The 25469-nt window shown below is 36.3% G+C and overlaps 1 protein-coding gene and 1 long non-coding RNA gene across 7 annotated transcripts in view; one reads left to right on the top strand and one right to left on the bottom strand.

Moving 5' to 3' along the window:
- Nucleotides 1-25469, bottom strand: part of taok3a (TAO kinase 3a) — a 69335-nt gene that overhangs the window by 26041 nt on the left and 17825 nt on the right. For 4 of the 6 annotated variants that reach the window (XM_015028799.1, XM_015028804.1, XM_015028801.1 and 1 more), the window contains exons 2-10: nt 15905-16029; nt 8173-8406; nt 4677-4748; nt 3973-4074; nt 3715-3760; nt 2517-2613; nt 1723-1836; nt 755-846; nt 473-566 (exon numbers count right to left, since the gene is read on the bottom strand). In XM_015028799.1, the coding sequence (XP_014884285.1) occupies nt 473-566; nt 755-846; nt 1723-1836; nt 2517-2613; nt 3715-3760; nt 3973-4074; nt 4677-4748; nt 8173-8307 (752 nt within the window). In that variant the 5' untranslated portion in view covers nt 8308-8406; nt 15905-16029. Of the gene's footprint in view, nt 1-472; nt 567-754; nt 847-1722; nt 1837-2516; nt 2614-3714; nt 3761-3972; nt 4075-4676; nt 4749-8172; nt 8407-9077; nt 9162-15904; nt 16030-25469 lie in introns of all 6 variants that reach the window. The other 2 variants (XM_015028803.1, XM_015028802.1) reach the window with 2 other exon arrangements.
- On the top strand, nt 6497-21833 carry LOC106945247 (uncharacterized). The gene is made up of 3 exons (XR_001424524.1): nt 6497-6568; nt 13990-13997; nt 21823-21833. It is a non-coding gene; the product is annotated as an uncharacterized LOC106945247 (long non-coding RNA).

Genomic DNA, 25469 nt, shown 5'->3' with positions numbered 1-25469 from the left:
TTAAACCACAGGGATATCTTTGAATAATCCAGACTGCTTTGTAATGATGTTGCCTTTTATTATAGCCCGGTGGTCAGGATGTAAATAAACTGAATTTTATTGGTCAGGGCCTCCTCCTTGCATTCAAAATAACTCGGAGAGTGACTTTGCACAAGGGTTGTCACAGGGCTCTAAAGCCACAGGGGAGTTTTAGTTTGACTGTGAAGTGCAAAAACTGTTTTTCACTTTTGCTTTATGTTTCCGTTTCAGCTGGTAAAATGAGATAATTGGTGGTGGAATAGAGACATTTGAAAATATTGTTTTTTTTCCTTCATAGACAAAAATCTAGATGATAAACCTTCCCTTTTTTGTCATTTTACACGAGAACTGCTCAGTTCACCATCTGACCACATGCCATGTGATAGACACAGCAAACCCAGTCCAAACAGAAAATATGTTTGTGTTGGAATATGAGGGAATTACTAAAACTCACCACTCATTTGACTGCAGCGTGGGAGAGTCGTTCTGTGCGATGTGATATAAGGCACTCATGGCATTCATGTTGAACAAGGGAGGTTTACGCTCCGCTAAAACAGGAACAGATGGGAGAGTGAAAGACACATGGTTTTATTCTTGTGTCAAAGTTTTAAAAAGGACCTATCAGGATCACAAAGACTGAAAAACAAATGCAGATTCCCACTAATTGTTTTGCATAATAATTTATAATAATCTAGTCAAAGCTTTTATTTAAACCACTTGGAAGGTATTTGCTTACCCAGTTCAATGCAGGTGATCCCCAGCGACCAGATGTCCACTTTACCTTCATATTGACCCTCATCCATGGCTAAAATCACTTCTGGGGCCATCCTGTGGACAGAGATAGGCACATGCAAACACCCCCACAGATACACACAGATACTCTATTAAGTACAAGGGGGAGAAAAATCCATGAAAATGTTATAATCTGCTAAGCTTCTCAAAGCTTTTTAAGACTCTGGTATGCTGTGATAGCAGCTCGGTTTTTGGAGTGTGTTCCTATAAACGAGTGTGTCACAGTTTTTGTGCATAAGACAACTTGTCCAGCTGTTTCAAAGCTGATTTCACTTACAATCAAATATGAACAATGTGTGATTTTCTTTTTTCATTTTAATGTGGGGAATAGATTAACATATTTTAGTTTACAGTTATTATTACATGTAAAAAAGATTCTGTGATTAATAACTTGAAATCCCATCTAGAGATTAAAAATGACAAAAACCGATAATGTGGTCTCAATATACGGATTTGTTTCTTTACAAGTTTGATCCATGGCGACAAGAATGTCAAACAATTTTTCATGATCATTACAAAAATATATACATATATATATATTTACTAAGCAGTTTCAGCACCTGGAATTGTATATTAAATTTCAAATCTGTTTTTAATATTAAAAACTATTTTTTTGAAATGTAATTGCGACATTCCAACTCATAAGAAATTAAAATGAAAAAAAAGAAAGATTGTATCCATTATCTTCATTGGAAAACAACCAAAAAAGTTATTGTTAGTCTTATAAAATTAAAGTCCTTTTTAAATAGAATCATGTTATATTGTCTATGTTGCGTTTTTCTCTTTCAAATGTTGTATTTGTGTCCGTGGTTAAAAGAGCTTTTCCAGGAAAACGTATGCTCGTAAAGTTTATTTGACTTCTTAGAAAATTGCATTTTGTTGGGTTTTTTACCCTGTGTTGTGTATACTGACCAGTAAGGTGTTCCAACAAAGGAGTTGGCAGGTGAGGCAATGGAGGCAGAGCCAAAGTCAGCCAGTTTGACTTGACCCAGCTCAGTCAGCAGGATATTACCAGCTTTCACATCTCTGGGTGAGGACATGGCATGAGGGAAGAGAGAAAAGGTGACATTATGTGGGTTAATCAAAAAAAGCAAACAAACAAACAAAACAAACCAGTTCCAGGTACAAATTTATTGATACCTTTCAGGGGAAAAAAAAAAAATATATATATATATATATGAAAGTTATCTGACAATATCTTTGAAGATTGCACCATGAATTAACCTGTTCATAAAAAATAGATTTTCTTTTGAGAACACGAAAAGATATCTGGTATAATGTAATACTTATTTATTGTAAGTACAGTGAATAACAAGAACCCATATTTGTACAAACGTGGAAAAAGTTTTGACACTATAAAGTGATACAGTTGTATTTTGTTTAGCTGGGGTGACGGCTTTATATTTCCACAAAGGTGAGTCAGTAAAGATAAACATCCTTATTGCACTTGTTCCTGACATGCTCACTTACAGATACAATATTCATCTCAGTCTGATATCATCTCACTAGTAAAAGAAAAGATTTACTTTAATTATCCCTGTACTTTTTTTGAGAATGATTGCAGACATGAGTGTTTTACAGCTTGATAACAAACCTTCAGCTTGTGTGGAAAAATAGGAGTGTCATTACTAACCTTACATTATTGGACTTATTCACTGCAGTTTCCTAACGGAAAATGTTTTAAGCAAGCAAGTTAACTGACTCACCTGTGAATCATATTATGGGAATGTAGGTAAGCCAGTCCTAGCAAGGCACCGTGGGTAATGGCAGCAATTTCCATCTCTTGCAGTGGTTTCTTATGAACTTCAGAGAAAATACAGAAATGAAAGTTAAACAAATCTAATGATGTCACACAGAGAAAATGTTCCTTATGGGTGGTTAGTAAAAACAGCAAGATTATGTGCCAATGTAAAAAATTAATTTAATTTTGATTGAGAAGTTTCATGATGGCTAAAGACTACTCTAAGGGAGACCAAATCTTTACTCGTTTGAAGATGGTTTGATTTGCAAGGGAACAAAGATCAAAAGCACAAAAAAGCAACGAAATCCTCCTGTTTGAACCCTCTGTTCTTGAACCCAGGCTTGGGACAGTTACCAGCATGAAGGTAAGCCAAAGTTTCTTAAAAGTTATGTCTTCAAATCCGCTAAACCTTCAAATTACCCCATGTTTAGGGCCTAAAATCTTGGTGACCAGAGGTTTTACTGGTTGCACGAACCTTATAGTAACACAGTGCTGCTCTTCCTATTACTGTGCTCTGCATGCTCATAAATCTTTCAATCTTTTACAAGACAAATTCAAGTGTTTGGAAAAAAGGCAGTTGCAAAAAACACATACTGTCATCATGTGAAAACGAACCATAGCGGTTAGTGGAAATGAGCAGTGTTACTATAGTCAGCAAACTATGATCAGCGTCTGTTAGGAAACTAAAAGCAGGCTGACTACAAGAGCAGATAGCCTGACTAAAAAACGTTCATCAGCTTGTTATCATAAGCATAGTTTATGTTTAAATCTATAATAATGAGAGTTAATATCAGAATCACAGTAACAAACATACATTTTTTTAAAGAAAACTCTTTTGGGACAGCGTTAGATGTATTTAGTGCATGGAAAACAAACCCAAATGTTTTTCTCTCATAGTGGGACAAACAGTCAACCCTTCATTAATTTATAAAGACTAAGCAGAAACATTGCACAACAAGAGTGCTATTTTACACACATCAAGCTTGTATTTGAAATTCAGCTGAACAGACAACAGCGTTGTTTACTCCACCGCGCCAGCTTTCATTTTAGTTCTGAAATATCAATGTCGCCTTCTGGATCAGCAGAAGATCCATTCAAAGCCACAATCACCCACTTCAATAAGGAGACACTGCATGAAAAGGTATGCAGCTTCATATGCTCACCCTCTAATAAATCTGATGCGGAGCCCAGGCAATACTCCATCACCAGCTGAAATAGAAAAATAAACAAACAGCTCACATGGTTTTGCCACCTAGGATACAGAGCATCTGGTCAAATTTGTTTAAACTGGTGTTGCAAACTTATCATAGGCTGAAAATGTGTATTATTAACACTACATGCAGATAAAGAGTAATCTGAAGGACGTCTGGATAAATAAAGACAAAAACAACAAAGGAGTGCTTGAAGAAGGGCCCACAAACCCAGGCAGTGTTGTCTTTCAAGTAGCAGCCTTTGTACTCAATGGTGTTTGGGTGTCGCAGCTGTCCCAAAAACTTAACTTCTTTAATGATGTCCTGCCACTTCTGCAAAAAAAAAAAAAAGAAAAGTTAATTCACACAAACAATAAGGTACATTTCCTATAAATTGATTGTGCTGCACCAGGACAAACAAAAAATACAGAATAAAGCTTGGGCTGGGTTTGAAAAGCTTCTGAAAACATCAGGCGACAGCCCTGAAACGATCCCATCATTGTCATACATTTATAAAATAAGAACGTTTCCAAAACCACTGAATAAGGGCTTGAGTTCAACTACAGTGCAAGCCGTCATCACAGGCTGTAAATACAGGTTCCTAAACAGAACATGGAAAGAAAAAGCAGAAAACAGCTCATCCTAAACTTTGGAGAATAAACACTTTCACTTTATTTAGTTCTTTCAAAGTAACTAATTGAAGTAGGAGGTATTTTGTAGTAGACAATTTATCGTGCTATGTTCAAACAGATTGCAGATTGGGAATATTATGCAACTCCAAACTCTATGTCGCAAAGAAAGGCTAGCTCATATTTGTCATATAAAATTTCCTCTTCAAACTTAAGGTTTCTGCAACATGTTGGAAGAATAAAACCACTAAACTGCAGCAGAGCATTCGAAAGTTACATGTTTTGACTTTGTGAATATTTTCTTACTTCAGTGGTCTGTTTTCCATTATAGGACATCTTTTTGATGGCCACCACTTCATTGGAGTAGGAGTTACGGGCCTGAAAGAAAAAACACGCAGATTACAGACTTGAGAGAAAACAACGGGGTAGGCAGCAAGATATCAGAGGACCTCTTGATTTTTTTTTTTGCTAGTCTTTGCATTTGTGTTGAACTACTTAACTTTCTGTGAAGACCCTAGAGTTTGCCATGGAAAAAGCCATGGCTACAGCTGTAAATAGTTATATCTATTCTTTTTAGCAAATCTCTTTCTTCCTAGATGATGCCACTAACTGAACATAGCGTTGCTGGTCTAGTTTTGTTGTGGTTTTGTGGATCTGCTGTATTTTCTCAAAGCCCCAGCAGATTGATGCTCACACTAAGCCTGTTATTTCCTGTAAAACAGGGACTTTTTTCCTTTCCACTATGGCCACATGCTTTCTCAGGAAGTATTGTTGCAAAAAACCAATAACTTAATACAATCAGTGAGTATCCTAAGATACATAATTTTGTAACATCCAGCTTTATAGACTAAGTATGACTGGAATGTACGTAACTCAATTTGAATCTATACATATGATTGGTCTGGTTGATAATATACATCTGGGTATGTAATGTGTTTGTTTTGGAGAGTGGCTTGTGATGCTATAAACTAACACCAAATAAATAATCTAAGTGGAATTGAATTCTGGTTTCTTTTTTCGGACGCCTTGGTCACAGGAAGTTTTGCCAACGACTTGGGAAGGGAGAAAACCAGGAAGAACAACGCAAAGTTGCAACATGCTGTTTTAGGAAGTAAAGTGATTTCCGTCGGGTGTGGTCAAGTAACCCCTTGACCAGTTCATATCCAACCATTACCTTGTCATGCCATTTCATGACCATGAAACCATTGAATACTAAGTAAATTATTTTTGGAAAATTGCAAAGGAAAATAAATGGAAAACAAAAAACATTGTTACTTATGATAGGTTTTAGCCAACTATTAAAATCCCTGTTTTGTCAAATTGGCTGTTTCTTATGAGCTTGTTATGGATAATATAACAATATTTTAATTGTAAAAGCTTACAATAAAGCTATTATAGCATATAATGACGTGAAGGAGTCATTTTATGATGCAAAGGAGGAAGCAATAGCAGAAAAAATAGAAAAAAGGCAGCTAAATCTAAGCTAGTATGAATAATTTAGCTATATTCAAGACATTTTGAAGACTAATATTGAGAATAAGAAATGTAAGATTTTTTTTAAAGACTGAAGAACACAGGTAAAATTTTAAATCAATCATATTAATGGAAACATCAACTGTAGACAGCTGGATATACATAAGCATTAGATTAAGATTAGAGTATTCCCTGAACATTAACTTTATGATTTGCTGTGGGGAGTTACATAGGATGACTAGATAAATTTCCTCCATAAAAAGGATCACACAGCATACACAATATCAATTTTCTCCCACAAAATTAATCAGCAGAGCATCTCATTTGAAAGTAAACAAATTTCCACCTGACAACAGCATCCTACTTTGTAAATAGGGGAAACCTGCAGGTGCATGCCACATGGTTTCTCTGTAGCTACTGTAAAGTGTGTGAGCTGTCAGCCCAGATCAACATGACCACCTTAACCCTGTGGTGTTAACCTTGGAAGCATCTGGCCCAAGGGAGAGTCTGAATCCCCAGCTCAGCTTCAGCTCACTAACAAATAAATCAGTATTTTCTTCTGATTCAAATGAGAGCAGAAAACAGATACAGCTGTTTTTATGGGTTTTTTTAAAATGTCATCCCTACGATTGACTGTCAGTTTATGTTTATGATGTGCCTGTATCACTCACGCTGCGTCTTCCAGGAAGGAACTTAAATCTATTTGTGCGAGAGTGTGTGTGTGTGTGTGTGTGTGTGGTGTGTGTTCATTTCAGTTTCACATCAAAAAAATGATGTGAAACTGAAATGAAACTTAATGTTTTCATAAAGGCTCCCAGCATGTAGGGAGAAGATGTGGGGTTGAGTTAGTCATTAATAACTATTTAATCTCCTCACTGTACACCCAAGTGGTCTGGATATAAAACCGTTTTCCTCAATAAAAGAGTTTATCTTTGATTCTATGCACAGAAAATATAGACATCCATTATAGTGGATGAATTTTCCTAAAAACAGAGAAAATGCACATACATACAGGAACTTGTGCTTCTCCACTGTCACTAACCTACAGTAATCCCAGCACATTATTAGTGCTTCAGGTTTTGCAGCTGCCACACGGCTCCCATGTTTGCAGATGGCCTGCATTTTATTCAGCAGTGGATTTTCAGCAAGGACATTATTTCCACAGGAGATTTATTTTAGAGACTGACTTTGATTTTCATATTAAAATCTCTTTGTCCTATGACTATGCAGATGCTAAAATATTAATGAGAGAAGTTCTGATCTGTCTAAAATACAGATATGCTCATTATAATTATCTCTATTAAGGTTAATGAGTGGCTGCAAATAACTGCACATTCCTGTCTATAAATTACAGACATACCCTTTCTTTTGAAAGAAGGTTATCAGGATTTGTAACAAGAGTTACACACTTAGTAATAAAATAATTTTAAAAAAATATATAGAAAATCAATATTTTATTTAAAGTAAATCTAGAGAGCTGTAAGAATGTAATTTTGCTTAGTATTTGTTTCCCATTACTAACTGCTTTTGTTGCTTTTCACTATTGTTTACTGATCTGTGATTACCAACTTTTTTTTAAGCTAGAAGAAAGTTAAAGTGAACACAGCACTGGACATTATTTGTCTAACATTTGATGTATTGTGGTTATTTGTACATGTTTGCGACTGACGGTGGGAAAAAAAAAGATGGCAAAGCCATAGCAGTAGAGAAAATGCAGCCCCTTCATCGACTTCACTTATTCCATGTAAAGAGGGCAGCTGTTTACCATGCAGGGGGGCTGATCGCCCCAGCTCTACATCTGAGGTTGAAGTGTGGGATGGGGTGGAGAAAAAAGATCCGTAAGAGGACAAGAAAGAGCGGAGATGCAACATTCTCTCATCTCGCCTCCATGCAGCTTTAAAATCAAAGGCCTGATGAGTAATTAGTGAAGATTAAAATTAAAGGCAGCATAGAATGTGCTGAGAGGGGATGATTTTACAACTGAAGAGTCATTACAGATTAATTAAATCCATATATTAACAATAAATAATGGTTGTGTAAAACAACTAGGTTTTTTAACAGTATATCTGTGAATTAATGCTCCGTCATGTTGTAAAGAGTTTAAACCCAGCTGTATATTACGCTAAGCTTTAAAAAGTTATATCAGCAGCCAATAATTTTTAAATTGCATTATTGCCAAAACTTTAAGCTACAAAACTCTCAAGGTTTTATAGATGGAAAATAGGGATTAAATCAGAAATAACATTAAGAAGCAACATTGATCAGTTAAGAACTTAAACAAATGCTGAACTCCTTGTTTTCACTGATAAACTTTTAGGACAGCACTCACAAAGTAGACAGCTCCGAAGCTGCCATGCCCGATTTCATGTAGGTCACAGAAGACCTCCTCCGGGTCATCTTTGAAGAAGAGGTCAGCCAGCTCGGGATCCTTCGTCACTCCTTTCCGTGTGGATGACGGCATCATGGGCTGGACATGGGCTAGGCGCCGGTGACCGCTATCGCATACACGCTGCCGCTACCGCCACCAGATATCCACGACGGGCCCGGCATTGGCCAGCTAGACCTGGGAACACAGTTCAAAACAACCTCATCAACTTTTCAGGTTTTCATTATTCCATGCAGGTTTTGGGGGAAAACTCAATGTTAAACTCAACAGATGTCTTGGTTTCTTTAAAAATATGCCTGTATGTGTCTGTACATTATTAAGTGTTTTTATAAGCGAGTCCAGGCAGTTGGTAGGTGATTTAAAAAAAAAAAAAAGAGACAGTCATGATGATGAAGCTTTGTCGTGCTGCGCAGACATACACACAAACACACACAAGCCTGACAGCTGAAGTTGAGTCATGGATTCATCACTTCCACACATGCACAGTGTGTAACAGTTGTACATGTGCATGCATTCGCTTACAGCAACACAGGGTGTTGCGTTTTACAAGGCTGCAGCCAGGCCGTCAAGCGTGTATGCGTCCTGGACAAACTGCTCCAGTTAGCTCCACTGCACATGCAACACACACATGTGCGCCGTCGCACGGCATCTCTCTGATTTCAGTCTCTCTCGTTCTTTTTCTGTCTACCATGAAATCTCTCTGCACATCAGCCAGATGCAGCAAGCAAATCTGGCTCCAAAGGATGGCCCCACACAGAGGAGGCTGACAAGACACACAGACCAAGACACTAAGCATCAGCATCATACTAATCCTCTGGCCTTAAAGGGATATAAGCCATCACACTCACCCCAGAAATATCAGTCTTAAAGGCAAGGTTTGGTGCAGTCTGCCTCAGTGGCACCAGATGCACAAAGATGACCGTCCTGAGGTTCTGAGTGGGAAAAAGTTTCTTTTAATCTGATTTTGTGGCCAATTTCCTATCGCCGTTTTTGTGCAGCTCGACCTGCTGATACTAATCTTAGCTCATTTCTATAATAAACAAAAAATGTTCAACTTGCTGTTGAATTAAATGCCCATGGTGAAATAAAACAATGATCTTCTCAAACACAGCCCAAAGTTAGAGAGCCGTCTCTTTATGTCAATGAAAATGACAAAAAAGAAATGAATAAAACTTTTTTGGAATCATTCAGTTATGGAATCGTTACAAATAAAACACGTCTAAAAGAATTACAGCACATCTCTTTCATTCCTTTACAAGACAGGTTATGGGTAACATTAATGCCCTACTTAATATTAAAGAAGCTTCAATTTAATGTCATTAATTTGCTTAACATCACTAAACAAGAGTTCTCAAAAAACGTAATGTCAGTTGCTGGTATTACATTTGTGTGTTTGTGTTTGTGAAAGAGAGCAGATGGAGTTAAACAGTTCAACAGGCTTTTGTTATTTCAAAATGAACAAAATGATAAATCTGACATGTAAACATTCTTTAGCATACTAATCAGGGCTGGTATATAATCAAGTATACAATCTGAGAATTCAGGTCATCAAACGATTCATTAATCACAATTAATTTAACTGACCTTGGGTGGTGGTCAGAGGTCCTGCTGGTGCCAGGACCTCTTAAGTGACAAATTAGAGTAAAATAGTAAAGTTGTAAAGATATCAAAGAATGATACCATCATTTAGTTTCAATATTTACAATTGGAACTTTTTTAAAATACTGTATCATTAAAAAAATCATACTGGGATGATTCTTCTTTTTTAATCATACAAAAGATGCTGCGAACCTTATGAAAACAGATTCCATTTCATCCTTCCCATTTAGATGATGTGAAAATCCTATTGGCAAGTTTACATGTTACCAACATTAAAGTCAAATATAGATTTTATTTTTGTCTCACTAGCATCAGACTAAGCCTAGGGTGAACGTTTGGTAAATAACAAAAAACTTTATACAATCAAGATCCTTGATAAAAAATAAGAAAATAAATAAAGGCCTATCAAGCATTTTTAAAGGTTTGTGTGATTCAGGGACTTAAGAAATCTTATGTAGCAGACAAGAAAGTTGTAAATCACCCAAAAGAGCTTTGCTGTGTTCTCAGTGAATTATTTTTAAAAAATCCAAAAAAAGAGAGAAAAAAAGCTGCTTAAAGCTGGTAAAACAGGGACTGAAGAAATGTGAAAACCACAAACGTGGACATACCTTCAAGCAAAAAAGAACCACACTTTTATTTCTAATGCTTGCATCTTTTTCTGAATGGTATTTATTTCACAATGTGTACAAATGTATTGTCTATTTGCTGACCTGAGGAACGAAGCAGTGTGTCCGTTTGTGTTAGTCTGTATTTGTCTGTCTTCTGGTTGCATCAGCCCCTCTTCCTCTCATCTCTCCTTTTTGAGTTCTCCAGATAGTAACTGGCTCAACATCAATTTCAACTCTCTCCTCATGAAACACACACCCACTGCACAACTAAACACATGAATACACACAAATAGTAATTTCACTATTTGCGAAATTATTATTTGTGTTAAGTTTTTGTTCAGATTTCTTGACAAAGAATGTCAAAATGTGAGGAAGCAATAAAATGAAAGAAAAAAAAGCAAAGTTTGCTAAAGACAGACACAAAACACAGAAGCGGCTTCATCACATTATGTGATCATTAGATGCTTCATCCCACCTGCTACTGCTCCATTCTACTGTCCTCCTCTCCTTTCCTCTGATAAGTGATGCAACTTGGCAACAACAGGTTGTAACACAGGGTAAAGCTCTTACCAGTCCAGTAAAGAATGCCGCTTTGTGTGTGTGCACGTGTCTGAATCTATAAAGAGTATTGTTCTAAAAGAGCTGATTAGGCAAATAGCTTAGGCAGATTAAATCTGTGCTGTGTGATTTATTTACTACATGTGTACTACTACACAACTGTACCAGCTGCCCACAAAATATCAGTGGGGATAGGCATTATTGTATTATCTCTATTGTCAAGATAAAGATTTCCCATGATCAAAATTGTGCTATGACAATGGCAACCCCCTAAAAATGATAGTGTTGTGGGGACTCCATTTGATTGTTTTATTCAGTGTCAAAGGGGAAGTAACATTTTCTAACAGTTTATTATGTTGGTGACTCTATAGCAGTGGTGTCTTTTTGTCACATGGGTCAAAATAATCTAGTCAAAACAAAAGAATTTGGAAAAAAAAATAATAATGAAAATTTTAAATTAAACAATTATATGACGATTTTTTTAAGCTGCCCAACATCAAACTAAGAATGAAATACTTAGGGATACTTAGGGATGTGTGGGGTTTTGTACGTCTGCCATAAATAAAAAGAAGAAAAAAATATTTTGGGCTTGACTGAAATAAATATAAAGAATTTTAGCTTATTCTCAGCAATGAGAACAAGACTTGAGTCAATCTTTTTAGATTCCTTAATATTAAGTTTTAGAAAAACTTAATAAATTAATCAAAAGTAGTTTTGGTTACAACAAATGTAGTCATTTCCACTATAAGTTAAGGAGAATGCAAAAAGTGTGGTTATTAAAAGATGAAAGCTTTGTGTTGTACCTAACACTTTCCAATGTAACAAGATTTTAACTTGTTGGCAATAACTGTGCCAGAAAACTAAAAATAAACAGTCTCCGTCTGCGTCATCCACCGTCCTTAAATTGCAGTCAGGGGCCTCACAAAATTTGTGCCCGGGCACAATTTGGACACCCCTGCTCTAGAGTGTAGTGACAGATGTGTAGCCAGAAACTGTGGATTTGTGGAATAAATACTAAAAAAAAAAAGAAAAACAAAAAACATCAATAAAAGTTAAGGCCACATTACTCATCTTCATTTGGTTTGTCTGTGCATGATTACTGCAGTCTCTGCAATGATCCATTACAGATGATGCAGTATATAAACTTTAATCTGTAAAGAGGAGATTAGAGAATTTATCCCAAAATGGCCTGATATTTTGCATATATCAAACACACATCCAAAACTGTATTTTTTATGATGCAACTCAAAAATAATTCATGAACTTGATGCTCCTCTCAAACTAGTGAAAAAAATAATTTTCAACCGTTACGTTAGATGCACACACAAAATAAAAGGGCCAAAGATTAACTTCAGCCTCATTCCAGTAATTATACATGTATGCATGTACATGAAAGCATCCATGTGTTAAATGTGGGTCAATATGCTCACATAAGACATGCATAAACATGAACAAACATACAGATACTTCCTCCTTTCTAAGCCTCTTGTGCTATACTAATTGATATGCCAGATTGTAATTAAAAGACCAGGTTTATTGTGGGCACGGATTAATAAGCCTGATTATTTAGACATTATGTTGTTTTATCTTTGCTAATTATGCAGAGAAAATATTTCTCTGTACAAGTAAAATTATTTAAATGCAAGACCTTTTAGACAATTATGAATAAAAATTCAGGTTTATTTAAATTATTCACAGTAGTACGGTAAGTTATCTTCATGACAGCTTGAATTTACCTTTAATTTTAGTTCATCATCTTTTCCACTGTAGTTTCTGTTTTTAGCGCTGGCATGCAAATCTTGTACTTTACATTTACAGCATTAGGCTACATTGCTTCAAATATAGTATAAAGTAAGTCTCACAAAAGTTATTAATGGGTTTAGGTTAACTGATGAAATCAAAACCTTTTTAACATAAACTTTTTTATGATGAAGCAGTTGATTGAAAATAACCAACAATAACATTTTATTTCCCACAGAAATAAAAAAGCTTTAAATTCCTCTCAACAGGGCTGCTTACTGCCCTACATCAAGGGTTTTGTAGTTTTCAGAAACAACTACAATACAATGAATGAATAAATGAAGGATTTGATCAAGAGTAAACAGTACTTTTCAAAGATTCAAAGTTAAAAGATAAAAAACCTTTTTTATTTGCAAAAAATTCCATATTGAATTTTGTAAACTTTGATCTATTGCTGCCAAATTTAGAATTTAACTAATAACCAAAAGCATTTATTTTTGTGTTAAAATGCCTTTCATTGCATGTAAAGCACAAACAAGTTCCTAATTAGTAACACAATCACATAGCGAAACAAAAAGGAGGAAACTATCTGATGACAATGTGTGCATTTGAATACATTGATAACTTGGATGCGTAAAAGGCTTCTTTAAAACTCCATCTTATCCCGCTGGTCTCTGGGCTTCATCAGTTCTTTCATGTCTCTTTGCTAAGATTTCCTCTTTAATCTTCCTTTTTCTTAAACAAGAAAAAGAAAGATAAAGAAAATGTTGTTCTTCCTTCATCATTCATTTAATCCATTCCTCCTTCTGAGGTTCTGTTTGACAGTGAGTGTATGTGATCACAGAGAAGCACACAGAAGCATGAACATTAATATTAACACATTTCAATGTACAGAGTGGAAAGAAATACATTAGCACAGATACAGCTGAGATGTGTAGAGAGAACACACAAGCGTACATATGTGCGTCTGCATGCGTGGGTGTGTGTGTGTGTGTGGGTTTGCATGGCCAGGGGGTTTATCAGCTTAGGCCAACCCCCTCCCAGCTTTAGACACAAACAGGAATTAGACAGACTGTGGGAATTCTTACTGGGATTCAAATTGCCAGACCTAATCAGTAATGGTGGGGGAAAAGAACTGTGCTGATGAAGTTTATGAGACTTATGTGTGTCAAAGTGAAAGCATAAGAATTAAGTAATAATCCAGCTCCCTTAACTCCTACCATGGCATTCTAAAGAGCAGGCTTAGGACTTTAAGTTTTCTCTGTGCGTTTGTCAGTGAGTGGTTGGATAATAATAATAATAATAATAATAATAATAATAATAATAATAATAATGTGCACTTTAATAATTCTGTATCATAAATACAGATAAAACATACTGTGAGCAGAGCCTCTCATCTCAGAAGAAATCAAAGTCCTCAGAGCGCACTGCGTGTGTGTGTGTGTGTGTGTGTTTGTGTGTGTGTGTGTGTGAGAGACGTATGCTTGCGTATGAATATGTGTGCCTTCTGCGTTACAATAAGTGGGTCAGCCTCGTTACTGTATGAATAATAAAAAAAGTTTATTTTAAGCACAATACCAGCTTGCTAACGAGGAGGAAATTTAAACGCAGTACATGTGAAACAGCTGTTTCAGTATGAATTGTGAAGTTGGCTTATTCTGAGAATTTACACAAATACAAACTATCTGAACGTGTGGAATGGCACAGTCATTTTATTCAAATGTCATTGCTCTACTGCGGTGGCAGAAACTCGGTTATCTTTCTTTCTCATGGTGCACAATATATCAAAATCACAATCATTGTTACAGTTTCAGTGTGTACAAAAGGAGTTTCATTGGTGTAAAAAGAATTTAAAAAATTTAAAAATCAGATTTTTAGATATTACCTAAAAAAATTGTAGACAGAAAACTATTTATACCCATAAAATGTAGAAATATAAATCAGTAGAATAGTTTTAATTAGCACTAGGGCATTGAAGCACTTCTTAAAAATTGTTGTCCAGCTTTATAAACATTTCTGCTGGTATTTTAATGACTTATCTTTGGTTATACCCTTTGCTGTTATCCAAATTAGGATAACAGCAAGGATTTTTTTTTCCTCACATCAAATGTGATATGTTGTAAGTTTAATAAAATCATATTGAACCAAAAAGGAGACATGCTAGTGTTAGCACAGCACTAACTTAAAGTTCGACACAAGGAGCATCAGCAGGAGCAAGAGAGTTTCACTGCAGTTTGACTGCAGCTGTATGATGAGTCAGATATACATCCATTTAAAAAGCGACACATGTTTTGGTTCATATACAGCCCTGATTGCAATGCCTTTGTTATATCACCAACATTTTCAGAGGATAATTATTCAACTCTACTATCTGACTTTGAACTAGCAGGCCATCTGCTAAGAAAAAACAATACACCTGAAAACAAACTTTTATGCCTGCAGAGTCAAGTTACTCGTCCAACTACAGTCTATCTCTCTAATCTTTATTTACCAACCAGCATGTGATTCAGTAGAGCAGGAAGGGTTGCCAACAGCCTTGCACACACACGCAAACACATGCGCACTTGACTTTTGGTCAAATTATAATGATCGCTGAAGGTTCTCTGTGCAGCAAAGACAGATTTATGTTATTGCTCAAATCAAAAAGATCTCAAAAACAACGGATCAACCTCAGGCTTTCATCACTTGATACAATATGGAGTTTATTTAGCAAAACTACACCTAAAGAAAAACAAAGTATCGAATTCTGACTTTAAAATATCACCAAAAGTCTTTTAAGATCACACAACTATTATACTCAATAAACTAAATAGACTACATTTATCTGACAAATAGAAATGAGTGATGTGGTTTTGCAAAATAAAAATTTGGGACACAATTAAGAAAGTGTGCTGCAAAAGCCAGAAGAAAAGATTAACCCTGTTGTGTGTTCGCATTGAGCTTTCAACACAAGGCAAACCAGGACCCAGTATAAGGGTGGCTCATAGCTGTCCTGTTTGTTTATGTAACTGTGCAAAGAAGAGCATTTCTGTGTGAGAGCATGCACCGGTACAAAAACCTTGGTTGGTAAAATGTTTGCTTACAGTGGTGAAAAGTAAGTGACAGGATGAGTATAACAAAGAAAATGAGAGCAAAAGCAACAGAGAATGAGGTGCATGACGACGACTTACCGGTAAGAAACGTGTGACAGGATGTGTTAGCCTATCCTCAGTCTCCCTCTTCTTTCCACTCTCCTCAGAATAAACCCAGAACTGCAGTTTTGTCAGCTTCCCTCATGACTGGAATAACACTGTTCCTGAGGTTTAATGGGGAAGAAGGAAAGGAAGAAAGGAGCTTGTTAGATGGCTCTTTATTACGTACAGGAAAGAAAATGTTGAATGTGGACTTTAAATATTTGTCAAACCAACATTAACCAGGAAAACAAATTGGCACAAGATCCAAGACACCTGTAGAGAGTTATGCATAATAACTTTTGTCTCATAAGTATGTATCGACATTAGAAATGTTGGTGATTTTATGTAAAAATCTTTTAGGATTTGTAAACAGTTTCTTTACAGAACCATTTCCTTGGGACACTATATTTCTCCAGTTAAATTGTATACCGTATATTTTCTTTTGGTGTTCACAACATACTGAATATTCTGAGTCTTTAACTTAAACAACACTGTGTTAAGTTTTTATTGGAGGAGTCACTTTTTTGCTGAGTGAAGTAGATGATAAATATAACTAAATTACTTGTGACTTATTTCTTAGACTAATTAATAAAAAAAACAGTTGATAGGGGAAAAAATGGTTTTTAGTGGCAGCCTTGCTCTATAGTTCATCCAGTGAGACTGCAAAGAGATTCTATGAGCTCATGGAAATGTTTGGCAAATACGCCACACACCAAAATGATGTTTGCTTTCTATTCACTCTTATCAGAGCTGCATTTTTTGTGTAAAACGTTCCTTACGTTGAATGGCTAATAAAACAAGAGATAAGAGTGATAAAAGTGATACTCGCCTTGTGCAAACACATGCAGAGCTTCCATATAACCACAGGATGAGCATACTGTGAAATGACTCAACTGGCATTAAAAATCTCCTTGGTATTTGTCAGTGGTTATTATCCCTTCAGTATCTGCCAGTTACTCTATCAGCTTTTATAATAAAACTTCAGGTGTTATATTTTATCTGGGGGTTTTTCTACTTGTTTATGCTTATTTATGCTGTGGGTCATAAAGATCAGAGCTTCCACCTAAAACCATTTTGCACAGCGGAGGAATGGAGGGGATTTGACCTCTGTGTGCTGCTGAACAAGTTCTTCATGAACCTCCTATTAATGTTCAATGACAGATCACAACAATCTGGACAAACACAACCTTTCGGTTGTTCACCCACCAGCAAGCACAAACAGTATTTCTCCTTCACCCACACAGACGTATCAAATCTGAGCGAGTTGTCCTGACAGAAGAGCGCTGTCAGCTACTGCGCCGTTTTTGTCCTGACAAGCAGGTGGTGAAGCATTCAGTATTACCAGCGAACACGAGCTGACCTTTCCGCAACACAGACTGGCCTAAAAACAGAAACAAACTCCCTACAAGTAGCCCTACAGTCTTGAAGCGTAAACATTATTCAGCTCTGTAATGACCCTGTGACTTTTCTTTGAACTCTGAATAAATTAGATGTTTTGTCTCCTCCTTTTCACCTAAATTGTCACCCTTTTCTTTTGAGCTCTTAGTTAAACCTCCAACCTCTTGCCCGCTCGTTGATTCTGATGGAGCCGTGTGGCAGACTGTGTGCTCAAAGGAACTGTATTCAATAATAAAACAGGGCGATAGGATGGAGGGATGAGAGAGCAGAGATAAAAATGTATTGTGCCCCTTCTGAGAGTCTCTGAATGATTTATAACACAAACTGACGCTTGCATGAGCCTCTGGGAAAGTTGAGGCTGCACTTCTCCTCCCCCTCACACGCTCCTCCCCACTTGGCATTTATGAACAGTCAGTTATGGAAATATGTAGACTATCCATTGAGAAATGTTTTTTTTTTTTTTAATTCAGCTTCAAAAAGTTATAGGTTTCTTACTTTGCAGTTCCAAAATTAATGATGATAATCATTTTGAACTAAAGATGATTAATTATAATTTGATTGCAGTCCAGACTACTTAAAAACAGCCAAGCAAAATGTACTGAAAAGAAAAAGGGAACATTATCAAGGAATTTGTAAGCAGCTTAAAGTAAGTTTAATTTTAATTTGGATGACTATTAGTTTTTTAGATTTTAAATAATAATTATTGCCCTGAATTGTATTTGTGTTCAAGGGCAAAATATCTTACAGCTTTTAGGATGAGGAAAATGAGCTGATGTTGGATAGAAAACAGACTCCAGCCAAGTTTAGAGCTCTTCTGGTTCCAGATTCATCTTGTTCTCTTATTAAAGTTTTTTAAAACATGGCTCCACATGATGCACGCAGTGTTCATGGCTGCTTGGAAAGAAACCTTGGGAATCGTTTAATGACAGTGAAAATGACAAACGTTAAAAAACAATGGTGCTCCAAATTGTTTTATCTATTTTAATTAGAATTTGAGAAGTGAGGTGTCTGATTTTATTCGGTACTTCAGACTCCGTATCCAAATGTTTAACTCCCAGCAGATCCTTTGATGACCGACATGGGACCCTGATGACTCATACTTGAGGCAGGTGGACTTGCACATCGAAGTTAAATATTGCTTAATATAAAACAAAAGCAGAATAATCTGTTTACAATATATAAATTCCCCCTGGATGTAAAAAAAATGATATTTTCTGATACAATGAAGTGAAACATTATGTCCTGATTATCCTACCAGGGCGGCATGGTGTGGATTTTTATAGCAGTGACTCATTTACACAGAGTGAGCTCATGCAGTTTACATCAAACAGGATTTTTACATTCTGGGGTCTAGTCTAATCTCACAGGTTTATGAACTCTGATAAAACGTATGCGATTCTTCCATGCATTCAAATATGCAAACAAAACACATACATAAAAGGTTTACTATTTAGATTAAAGCCAGATATAAGATAACTGTGGTAACTGGTGGACTGAATGGTGAAAAGTAAAGTACTAGGTGGCCCATCCAGAAATACATCTTTAATTCCTAGTGTGGTTTAACTTCAAAGTAAAGACATTAAGTTATTAAATACAAAAAAAAATCTTCTCATTTAAGAAGCAAAATGTTGTCCCATTTGTCCCGCTATATAGCAATGTGACAAACATATTTGTCCACAACAAAAAAGAACACATTAAATTCATAATTAATGGGGCAGCCTTTAAATAAAGTGAAGTCATTCTGATTGCAGAAATGCTTCATTCCTACAGACTTTGTTTTCACCTGAATACATGGCATGTCCTTCAAAACAACAGATAGTAAAGCTTAGATATGATGGATTTTCTATGATGATTTATGCTAATAAGCCAAAGTTTGCCTGTCTTCAGTTGCAGCAAAAACTTAAAGGATTGCTGAATGTTTTTTTCCAAATTGTTCTCAATTTCTATTATTCTAACAAGGTTAGAAAATGTGGTAACACTTTATTTGAAGGGGGTTACTGTTTAAACTTTACCTTTAATAACATAAAGTTACCTAATTTTTAAAGAGCAATCAATAATACTTTTATAACAAATTTATATCAGTAATGATTTCCTGGTTAATGTCAAATTGTCATAACAAAGACATTTTGAATAATGTCAACTTTGTATTAAAAGGGTCATAATTTACCGAATGAGGCTTTATGACAACAGTCATAAATGTTCATGAAGGCTTATTCATGTTCATGACAGGTTTTATTTCATGGTAATGACAGTGTCATGTCAGTCTTATTCACCCCCCTTCAAATAAAGTGTTACCGAAAATGTTTCGTACTGTAGTGCTACCAATATGAACAAGAAGGAAAACATGGATGGTGCTGCAGCCTTCTCTGCTGCAGACATGTCCATTAAAGTAGATAAGCTCTCCATACTGCTGAGCTTCATCTTCCTGACTTGTGACTGAGCAGAGACCCATTTTTTCCCCTTACAGCTAAGTTGAATATCAATCCTAATCCCCTTAATGTAAAAAAAGCTATTTGCAATGATACAGACTTGTGAGGTGTTATATAACATAACAGAATAAGCATACTCTCTGCACAGAAAAGCCTTTGCACGTGAGAAGGATTTTTATACCACCGTCTTACTTTCACATGTGTCCATATAAAGGATCTCAGACTACAGCAGTATTAAGCTAGCTTTGGACGGTGTGTTTGCAAATATCCAGAAGTTATGAAAGGAAAGACCATTTAAGGGGTCAGGTCTGTCACTATGTGAACTTTTAAGAAAAAAAGCTTGCAAATTTAACTCTTAAAGAAAACATTTTTGGTTTGGTGTACATCGTTAAGTTGCACAAAAACAACAATACCACAACTGACATCACAGTTAGATGAATGCTAATGTTTAGTGAATTATTTCCCAAATCATTCATAATGAGCGTGAACAACAAAAAATGACTTCAGTATGTACTCATCGGAGACACCCTTACAAGCCTGAAAAGATGCAGACGATGCAGACATATTCACACATTTAGATCACTAGCTACATACTTTGTGCTAAACAAAGCTGACTCTTTATTTGGGATGAAAGTTCCCCCCCACGGAGAAATCCCTTGAATCCAGATGAGTCGATATGTATGTCCAATGCCTATTCCTCTGGAATAAAGCCTGGAGTTTTCTCTATTAAAGCCATTTATCCTCTTTGGCAACAATCAGGGTTTGTGTCTCTGAGACTTATTTCCCCATCCAACCAGGTCAATAGTATGCGTGGTGTACTGTTTTGCTTTTACCAAGTCCTGCAGTGTTTTCGTCAAACACGCATAATCAATTTCTATTCTTCCCAGATACCTCCAACCCATAACACAAGCTAGACAAATAAAGCATACGGTGTGGCAGAGCAAGAGGCTCTTACATTATTCAGTAGTTCCTCTTAGAATTTTACACATCAGAGAAAGTACGGGATGAAGTGGAGGCTTTTCATGGCTACCACTATGACCGCAAATAGCTACCATTGTGTCCTATTCACGTTCAATACAATTAAACCGAGATAAAAATACTAATTCTTTGAGGTGAGGAAGAGATGATTTCTTTTTTCGTTTTACACCAACTGTTAGTATACATTCACTATCGTTTGAGTTTAATGTTAATTACAATGTGGAATAATTAATAACCAAGTTTCAAAGTGTTTTTGGCAACAGACTGCATCCCAACATTCACTCAATTATGCAAAATGTATAATATATGTAGAAATATGAACTGCTCTTGAAGATGTTTTTGTTCTACATTGGCTGCTTTTACAATGTAGTTTTTAATCTTTTTTAAGTAACATCTGCCTTCCACTAAGTCAGTATATTTATTTGCATGAACACGAGAGAGGTTGTAAAAGCTTTTAACCTACAAGTTAAACAATTTTCCTGCAGAACTGTCGTGATTAGGTTGTGTGCTTATATTTACCCAGCATTTCAGAAAACAAAGCAGCTCTGAGTAAAGAATAACTTATAAGGAAGATTAAAGATTAAAAGAAACAGTACACATCATCATAAAAAAACCCATCTGGCATACCTGACAAACAAGCCAAAGCACTTAAGGCCCAGTTAGCTTACTGAACTTTGATCTGGAATCAAATACTTCAAGTTTGAGTTTCTGATGTAAAGTGGCCTAATCTTATTGCCTTTCAAATCAGAATAGTACCAAGGACCGTTTACTGTGCAGGGGATTGCCAAAAAATGTCACCTTCACTTGGTTTGGTTCACTTTCCCCCTGGACTTTTAGAAATGGACTGAATGGGCTGGATAACATTAGTTGCAACAACTGCTTGTTTGGGGCAGTATCACAACACACTGGCTATTATGAGCAGCAGGAAGGCAGTGAGCTATCCACCACATTGCCTCCATGCAAGGGACAGACGCAGTAGCAGCAAAAAAGATGGCAGAGAGCGAGAGACTGAAGTACCGCTGTGGTTACACAAACAGACCAAAGAACTGCTTGGAAAATCACATGTGACTTCCTCCTTGCAGTTCACTTTCGCTTTATAGCTGGCTGAAGTCTTAAACCTTAAATGTTTAAGAAATAGTATTATAAAATACCAGAGCTAGCTGATAACATTTCAAATTGTAATCTTTATTTCCATCACAGTCTGTAAATGCTGTAAAACATGAAAATGTGGGAGTTTGAGGTTTATGTAACATCTTCTCTCATGGGTAATCATTTTGGCCATTTTGTTCTGAAACTCATGTATCACATGCAGCGTCCCAATTCATTATTTTAAAATCACGACTCCATCAGTGCCACCTCCTCTAAGCTGACTCACTGAACAAACTCCAACATGCACATGTTGGTTATGATGCAAATTGTGTTAGAAAGATCCATCAAGTAATGTGAAGAGACTGGCAGAGAGCGCTCCAACAGACTCACATTAGTTACCGACCACAGAAGACTTGCGACAACCCAAGACCCTAAAGATACTGTGGGACTTGTCTTCCTATTGTGATTAAAACAGTTTGTTTGGTTGACTTCTGACTGCATGTCAAAATGCATTTTAAAAAATTCATATTTTGATAGTAATAATGAAAACCTACAAGATAGTTACATTGGGGGAACTAATACACAAGAAACAGAGTGAGAATTTTACAGTTGAATACATTACAAATGGCATAGAGAAATATTTTTCCAGTCACAATGACTTCTTAGTAGAAAAAGGGAGAAAGACTTTTTGACCTGGTTTCAACTCAGATTTACACTGACCAAGTTTACACACCAAAAAATTTTAACAAATTGGACAATTTGGGTAGTGATGACTTTGAAAGCCTCTTCTAGGGCAATCCATATCATTTGATACAACTGGAAACCCATCTGTGGATGACCTGTAATTTCTGTTTTTCTTATCTAACACCCCAAACAGACTGGATTGTTGGGCGACATCACGGAAACATCAAATAAAATTGGCAAGATACCAGGAAGAGGATTGTGGACCTGAACAAGTCTGCTTTATGTTTCATGTGAAATTTCTGGACACCGGAAAATGACTTGTTCATTTTTTCAGAGACTTTTGTGTTATTCCCGAATTATCATCATCATATGATCTGGTATACTCTCCCAGTGTTTGTACCCCAATCCTGAGAGATGTCTTTACCTTTGGAATATTTTCAGCCACAATTATAATTGATACAATGGAGAATTGATAGTATCATAAGACAGCCTGGGGTTGTTGCCCAATCAATATGACCTCAGTTCCAGCTGAGCTCGGTCATGTTACACACACTGATGGTGACACCAACACTAATCGAAGAGCCTGTATTTTGCTTTCATACCAGTTTAGCTCCAGAAGCAGTCAAACTTAACAATGTGACCCCCAAAGGTCAGGACCTCAGATAGCATTGATATTGAACCCCGTTTGTCCACAATGGCTTTATTTTTTCCCCTAGGGACATTTAAAAATTATAGTACCGTTTAGTTTTAATATGTTTTAAGCAATGTGTACAACATCTAAAGATCAAGATTGTGCATAAATTGAAACTTTTAGACTTATGCAGAGATCAAGAACAGTCCCAGACAGCTTAGTGACCATGTACTGCATCACCCAGCTGCTTTCTCAAAAGGCCATGTAAAAGAACTAAGGTGTTGAACAATGGTAGCAAATCTTCACACTTGGTATATGTTCTGATCAACACACCACACAGTAATTATTACACAAGAGGGTATGGTCATTCATTCAGCAGTTTAGATTCCCACAGAAACAGCAGAACCTTTAACCTGTGTGGAAGCACCAACCAGCTGATGTAGTTTTAACTCCAAGCTTGTGTGTGCTTTTCAACATTTGGGCACCAGAGAGCTGAGTGTAGTTCTCTAAAGCCCAACAGGGTTTTTCAATTCAAAGCAGCAGAAAGATTAACAGAGGCCTACTTCATGGCTACATAATGACAGCAGGGAAGAAGGAAAATGATTACAGACTACAACATGCTACTGCCACTTCTTGCAGAGTTTTATTCACAATAAAATATTTAAAAGACACAAATTTAATGGAGAAGTTGAGCAACCATTAGGTAGTACAGACGGGCGCTTCACTGCTATAAATGGCAGAGTTGAGTAACTACTAAGCCTTAGACGTGTCCATCTTTCTCTGACATGGTGGATGATCAAGGCTTTTTAACATTCCATGATCTGATGCAACTGATTTAGAAAGAAGGTACAGAATCATTGCTTTTTCTCTGACCTTTATCTTTGCATGCTAACCAAGGTTTGCTGAAGTCAGAAAAATTTTAGAACCACTCTGCATGAAGCTAGAAGAATGAACATGAGCTTAGCCTCTCAACTCAGGGAACAGCTTGCAGAGGAGTGAGGAAAATTTAGCTCAATTGTCATCACAATATTCAACATTAATATCCCAATTATAACAATTTCCTGATGTTGTAGACCTGACTGAGATCATTTTATGTGATTACTCGTTGAGCTTGGGAACAAAGCAAAAGTGCAATTGCAGAGTAAAATATTACAAAATAAAATTTTATGCTGTTATATTTTTAATACTGTTAGCAAATGTACCCAAATTAAGCATGAGTGAAGGTGTTTGAATGCACCTTTAGTGTAATTTGACCATAAAAATAAAAAAACAAAATAGGTCTACGGAAAGTTTCACAAAGTATGCACAGTATGCTACCATTTAAATCTGATCTTTGATTGTGGCTGGTTGCTTCAAAGTAAATGAAGTAATACAGCTGCTGATCATTTATTTACCTGCTTGACTTCAAAAGATGCAGCATAATGAGAGAAGCCAAAGCATGCTAAGCTGTATCCTATCTTCACATTTTCTTTCTTTGTCAACTGAAGACAGAATGATCATACAAACTGAAAGATAAAAGACACAGAGAGGGGAAATCTAAGAGAGGAAACCCCCAAAAAAGAAATGCACATCTGGTCCACTGAGTCATTTCCCGTGTGTTTTGTCACTTAGTCTTTTTTTTTTATATAGACTCACAATATAAATTATGTATACCATCATCATTAGGGTTTACACAGTGTAGTAGAGGGCCCATGGGTTGTTAGCTTCAGGATTTCAGTTTTATGTAGTCAGCCAACCATTAGCTTGGGAATTCATTTAGTGTTAGAACTTAGCCACCCTCTTCTTCTTTTAGATCTCATGGATTCATCAAATCCCTGCGACAGACTGGCGACCTGTCCAGGATGTACCCCGCCTCTCGCCCGGAACGTTAGCTGGAGATAGGCACCAGCACCCCTCCCGACCCCACTGAGGGACAAGGGTGTTCAGAAAATGGATGGATGGATGGATTCATCAAATCTGTTTAATTCTCTAAAGAAAAAAAACCCCTAAAAGAAATATATATAAAATACCCCCTGTGGCGGACACTTTCTCACAAAGTTTGAGAGATGCTTTTTAATTTTTCCCTGGAATAAGTCATGTCCAAAAATGTATGACTACATTAGATCAGTGAGGTGTCAATTAAGAAGAATTGCAGATTGGTGAGCTGAGCTGAGAATTACTCAAATCAAAATGGGAAACAAAACTTTCAAGAAATCCTGCCATACATACCAGGTCTGGCTAAAAAGGTAAACATAAGGAAAGCGGTCAGTGGTCATGTTGGAGTGACTAATTTTAGTCCACAAAATTGGAGTTATACAGCAATGGCAAAAAAAAAAAAAAAATATATATATATATATAAAAAAAAAAAAAAATA

Source organism: Poecilia latipinna, unplaced genomic scaffold, assembly GCF_001443285.1.
Source record: "Poecilia latipinna isolate Pla-1442-1.1 unplaced genomic scaffold, P_latipinna-1.0 Scaffold136, whole genome shotgun sequence".
In the NCBI taxonomy this organism is placed as follows: Eukaryota; Metazoa; Chordata; class Actinopteri; order Cyprinodontiformes; family Poeciliidae; genus Poecilia; species Poecilia latipinna.
The sequence above is the reverse complement of the archived record's forward strand: the minus strand, read 5'-3'. Positions and strand labels throughout refer to the sequence as shown.